This window comes from Zootoca vivipara, chromosome 3 (assembly GCF_963506605.1).
Source record: "Zootoca vivipara chromosome 3, rZooViv1.1, whole genome shotgun sequence".
Classification (NCBI taxonomy): Eukaryota; Metazoa; Chordata; class Lepidosauria; order Squamata; family Lacertidae; genus Zootoca; species Zootoca vivipara.
Genome location: NC_083278.1, coordinates 67,589,992 through 67,596,199, shown reverse-complemented (window position 1 = coordinate 67,596,199; position 6,208 = coordinate 67,589,992). Strand labels below are relative to the sequence as shown.

Genomic DNA, 6,208 nt, shown 5'->3' with positions numbered 1-6,208 from the left:
TGCTGGAAATAGCAAAGATTGTCTTGAAATGAGCAAGCTAACCTCTTGAGGATTAAAAGCAGATGACGACCCCTAGCCAAAGCTTCAAAGTGGAGGACTAAAGGCTGAGCCACTTGTCACTGAGGTCAATCAGCAAGGATGCAAGTGAGCAGGAATTTTTTTTTAGAATGCCATGGCTTTAAAGCTAAAGATGACTGATTTAGGGTGGTAGAAACATTACAGTTGAGAAACAGAGAGCGGCAGGAATTGCAGTGAATGCAGACACAGAGAAATCAGCAAATGGAAAGAAATGTGTTAACAGAGCGAGCTGAGAAAAGATATGGCCACTTTCCCATGGAAATTCATGCTGTTTGGTGGGTGCGCCTCTTTATAAAATGGTGAAGTCCCTAGGCCCATGGTTCCCAATGTGGGGCACACGCCCGTCCCACAGGGGGGCAATTCAAGAATGAGTTATTAACAGTTAATGGCCTTTTAAGCTTCCTCCACGTGAATAGTTCACTTTTTGAATAAGAAGAATTATATGTCATTGGGGGGGGGATCAGGATATTAGAGGTGCTTAGGTGGGTCATGGCCAAAAAAAGGTTGGGAGCCACTGCCCTAGACCTTGAACTACTGTATTTAAGTAATAAGCAGCACACTAAGGCAGTCTCAGTCCTGCACATGGTGTCTGGGATGGAAGATAGGGGAAAGTGATCACTATCACAACATGGGTTCTGCAACACCAAGTAATAGCTATGGAACAGAGGTACCTTTATCAGCCTTGGCTGATACACTGACTGTACCTACTACTGGAATAAAGAAACCTATCCATCCATATTTGCAATATAATCCTGGTCATATTTATATAGAAGAAAGTCTCGTTCTGCTCAACTGGGTTTGCTCCCCTGTAAATATGTTTAGGGCTGCAGCCTTCATGACTTTCAGATTGTAAAGCGTGTAATACATTCTACATGAGGCTGCCCCCCAAGATGGTTCAAAAACTTCAGCTATTGCAGAATGCTGATACTTATTTATTAATAAGTATGGAATGTTGTATCACATCTACTTTGAGACATCTGTGCTGTTATTACCTACTAGTCTTTTACCAGTCATCTACCTGGAAAATCAAGTCAGGTTCTGTGTCAAAACCAAAACAGATGCAAGGTTGAAATGGATCCAGAATGATGCCACAGTGCACATCACCAGACTATGGCTAACAGTTGCTATGAGGTCATGGGATTCTCATATTCTCTTTGTTACATAAAGCACACATCATCATAGTGAGGTGGGTCACGCTTTCACAACTCCTACAGTGAGCAGAAATGTAACCAAAGAAAGTTGAAAAGAACCTTGGAATCATGCTAGTATTTATTTTTATTTCTTGCAGTCATTCACTTCAGTTTGATTTTTTAGATTTTCATTAGTTTCATTAGCTCTTCATTTAGCAGGAATTCTGGAACTTGCCTGTCTGATAATTCTGACTAGATCTGTTCTTCCTATGAACAAGCAGCCAGCACAAATAATATGCCTCAATCACCTGTTTTATCATCATTATCATCACCATCACCATTATAATATTTATTTATGTCCCACTTTTTTCTCAGTCCAGGACTCAAGGCGGCATACACAGGTAAAACAGAACAAACTAATAATAATAATAATTTATTATTTGTACCCCGCCCATCCGGCTGGGTTTCCCCAGCCACTCTGGGCGGCTTCCAACAAATATTAAAATACAATGGTCCCTCGACTTACGAACTTAATCCGTTTCGAATGCATATTTGTAGGTCGAAAAGTTCGGAAGTCGAAACGCGGTTACTCATAGGAAAAAAAATATTCGGAAAAATTTGTAAGTCGGAAAAACCGCATGTAAAAATTTGTAAGTCGAAAAAACCGCATGTAAAAATTCATAAGTAAAAAATACTGCATTTAAAGCCACCAACTGTTTCCATTCGGATGTAGGAAAATTCATAAGTGTGTGGCCATTTCTCCCGTTCGTAAGTCGAAACCTACGGGTGTCGAGTAATTCATAAGTCGAGGGAACACTATACATTAAATTGTCAAACATTATAAACTTCCCTAAACAGGGCTGCCTTCAGATGTTTTCTAAATGTCAGGTAGTTATCTCTTTGACATCTGATGGGAGGGCGTTCCACAAGGCGGGCACCACTACCGAGAAGGCCCTCTGCCTGGTTCCCTGTGGCTTTGCTTCTCGCAGTGAGGGAACCACCAGAAGGCCCTCAGCGCTGGACCTCAGTGTCCGGGCTGAACGATGGGGGTGGAGATGCTCCTTCAGGTATACTGGGCTGAGGCCGTTTAGGGCTTTAAAGCTCAGCACCAACACTTGGAATTGTGCTCGGAAACGTACTGGGAGCCAAATGTAGATCTTTCAGGACCAGTGTTACATGGTCTCAGTGGCTGCTCCCAGTCACCAGTCTAGCTGCCGCATTCTGGATTAGTTGGGAGTTTCCGGGTCACCTTCAAAGGTAGCCCCACATAGAGTGCATTGCAGTAGTCCAAGCGGGAGATAACTAGAGCATGCACCACTCTGGGGAGACAGTCCGCGGGCAGATAGGGTCTCAGCCTGCGTACCAGATGGAGCTGGTAGACATTTTGTCCCTAGCCCGCTGGAGATCATCAACCAGTGCAACCAAGGCAGTTTCAGTCCCATGATGAGGCCTGAATCCCGACTGGAAAAGGCAATCATTAAAATGTAACTATATAAAAAAAATAGTATTAAAATAATATAAAAAGATGCATTAAAATACTATGTTTCAGCCTTCCACATGGTGCCCTCCCAATATTTTGCACTACAACTTCCATCAGCACCAGCCAGCATGGGCTATAGTCAGAGATGGCAGTTGTAGTCCAAAACATCTGGAGGGCACCAGGCTAGGAAGGTGCCCTGGACTCTCTGTTAAAAGGGGAGATTATTTATAAAAGGGGTGTCCATATGATTGCTTCCAAGTGTCTTTTCATTCTTGGTGGGGCACAATCTGTCGTCTAGTTTTCTAGGGAGCCGAGGGCGATGAAATGGTTGGTTTGCAAGGGAGGGAAGTCTCAATGTGAATTTGACAAAACACAGGCAGAGCTTATCTTCAAGTGTACTCTGTACATTCTCAAAATGTTTAGCATCGGTCTGTATAACAAAACTTGTGCAGACTGCTTCACAGAGGTATCGAGTGTGCTGTCAAGTCCTGTTGTGTATACAGTTTCAGCTGTTCCAGCCTGAGCTGTGAACAAGGTGTCCGAATGGACCCACCCTACCACAGGGGTGCTCAATTCCTGCCTCTCTTCACTTCTTACATCTAACAGGGGACTGTGGCTCCAACAATCTTAAAATAAATGGTTCTGAGACCACTACTAAAGAAATTCTTCCCGGACTCTGAGACTGGCCGCAACCACCACCTTGTCACTGCGCAGTTCCAGCCTCTGGAGGAAAACACCTATTACATGGATCCATTTTAATTGGCTTTCTTGCCTGAGCTTGACTCAGAAACTGTTCCGTTTGCCCTGATGAATTAGCTACACCAGTATGTGTTGCTAAGATCCACAAATGGAAGTTTGAGTTCCAAGGATATAATGAGACATATGTTGCAGTTGTCTAGTGGAAAGACCCTGCATAACATTCAGAGCTTGACAAAAAGGAAGTCAGGCATATAACTATTGTGATAGGCAGATTTTTCCAAGGCCTATCAGAGATTATGTGTATCGACTAGGAAATGGGCACAATTCTTTCTTCATGGGCAAATTATGTGTACATTTTCCATGATGCCTGATTGTTATGTGCATTAACTACTCAGCTTACATTTTCCTTAACAAATGCATCAGAGCAGATACAATAATGTGTGAGGTGTTTTAAAATGCTGCATGAATCTGAAAACCCTCTTGCTGAAATAATACAATGTTAGTTACAATGTTAAGTTTCAGTTTGTCAACCTCGGGTGGATCTACACCAGGGGTCCCCCCAAACTAAGGCCCGGGGGCCGGATGCGGCCCAATCGCCTTCTAAATCCAGCCCGCGGACAGTCCAGGAATCAGCATGTTTTTACATGAGTAGAATGTGTCCTTTTATTTAAAATGCATCTCTGGGTTATTTGTGGGGCATAGGAATTCGTTCATATTTTTTTTCAAAATATAGTCCGGCCCCCCACAAGGTCTGAGGGACAGTGGACCGGCCCCCTGCTGAAAAAGTTTGCTGACCCCTGATCTACACAGAGGGGAAAAATGCTATAAATAAGTCAGAAATTAGACCCTTATAACAAAAAAAACAAAAAAACAAAAAACCTATGGAAAAACACGTATAAAAATTTCTTGCTCTCTCGCACCTTCTGGTGTTGCATGTTTATAGCACATTCAAATTGTTGTTTCTTTACTAATGTAGCTGAGTCCCTGGTTTTGTTCCTGAACTGGCTCCAAACACTGGTTTACCACATCCACTGCCTCTCTTGCATTGGATGACAGGAACAGGAGTTATGGGTATCAGACGTGTCTTAAGAGTTAAGGCTTATTGTAGCTGTAGAAGGCAATGAAAGGCTACATCACATTTTGCAAACTTCAGCTATATTCCATGTCCCCTAAATTGAAGGCTTATAGGCCCCTGAACAATCGAGTATTAAGCAGCCAGTGAAGAAGAAAAGGAAGATCTTTCCCTGCAAATACTAGTGAACATTATAACACAAATGTCTTTGTCAGACAGGAGATCGTCTTGAAACTTTGCTTCCTCTTTTACAATATTTCAGCGCCTAATAATCACACAAAATGTGTTTCGTGTTAGCAGGTTGAGAAGAGTTACTGGACATACTGATCATCTCATGCTGGAACAGAAAAACAATCTATCTGCCCCTGCTGCTGATGCAGAGAATGAGAACGTCAGCAATGAAGGCAACACGAAGGAAACAATGTTAATCATATGCATTCCAATCTGCATTTTGGGATTAGTTGGAAATGGAATGGTCATTTTGTTTATTCATATGATCAAGAAGAATAAGTTCAATGTGTATGTCATGAATATGGCTATGGGTGATTGTGTTGTCCTTCTCTATCTACTGGGTTATTTTGCGTTATTTGTAGAACCAGCTCGTGTCAATGCACACACTTCACGTTTTCTAGAGATAACATATTTTCTTGGACGCAACTCTGGTTTCTATATATTAACAGCTCTCTGTGCTGAAAGGTATCTGTCGCTTTTTTCCCCTGTCTGGTGTCAACGTCACAGACCAGAGAACTTCTCAGCTATTGTGTCTGCCATTCTGTGGGCCTTCTCGTGCGTAATAGCTTTTGCAGAAGAATTTACATGCTATCGAAGATTCTATGCATTTATGAATGGAGACACTTTCCTTTGTGATACTGCAACTGTATCTGAATTTATCATCGACTTCCTGATTTTTGTGCCCATCATGGTCTTTTGCACTGTGGCCATTTTCATCAAAAAGCAGGGGAAAACACAATCAATGCTCGACAACACGATTGTAGCGACAGTTATTCTGTTTCTAATTTTTGATGGGTCAGCTAGACTTTTGGAATATATAAACTACTGGCATGATGATTTAGTAGAAATGCCACTGTTTACATTCTCTGTGTTATTTGATTCCATATGCAGCAGTATCAACCCTTTTTTATATTTTGCTATTGGATGGTGGGGCAGGCAAAAAGCCCAGGAAACCTTAGATATTTTTGTAGAGAGAGCTTTGAATTATGAAACAAACATAGAACAAGCAACACAAGCAGACCAAGAGAAGACTTGAAAAGAGCCTGGCCTCAGAAACCAAACAACATTATATAAAGAGGAGTGCTGACTTGCATTCCCATCTCCAGAATAAATGAATTACAGATCATTTATCTTGCAGTCACTTCTATTTAACCCACCCAAGACCTACAGCAGAGTCAACTGCATCTTTTATTTGAGCCAGAGGCTACTTGTCCATTTCTGCTATGTCAGGGGTCAAGAACAAGGACATAGGAGGAGAGGTAGACCTGTGGAAGGTTAGAAAATGTTAACCTTACAAAAAAAACTTTGCAGTGTATTGCAGTGATTGGATGACTACAGAATGAGACTGAAATCTCAAATCACAACGTAAACTTCGGCAAAAGCCGGAGTTAGAAAAGAATGATCAGAGGGTAGCCATTACAGAAATATACCCCCTCCCTATCTGCTACTTGACAATGGCCTGCTCTTCCATCTCACTTCCCACATTAGGAACCACACATAGGTTTGGGACTACTAGAG

General features: G+C 42.0%; 1 protein-coding gene across 1 annotated transcript; it reads left to right on the top strand.

The window, feature by feature from the left end:
• Window positions 1–4,880: 4,880 nt before the first annotated feature.
• LOC118082740 (proto-oncogene Mas-like) lies at window positions 4,881–5,726 on the top strand. Its single transcript, XM_035110571.1, has one exon. It carries the CDS (start codon window positions 4,881–4,883, stop codon window positions 5,724–5,726), a length of 846 nt encoding a protein of 281 aa, XP_034966462.1.
• The last annotated feature ends 482 nt before the right edge of the window (window positions 5,727–6,208 follow it).

What these genes read in the sequence shown, in the direction of transcription:
- LOC118082740 (XM_035110571.1), top strand. Translation starts at nt 4,881, where the DNA reads ATGTTAATCATATGCATTCCAATCTGCATTTTGGGATTAGTTGGAAAT.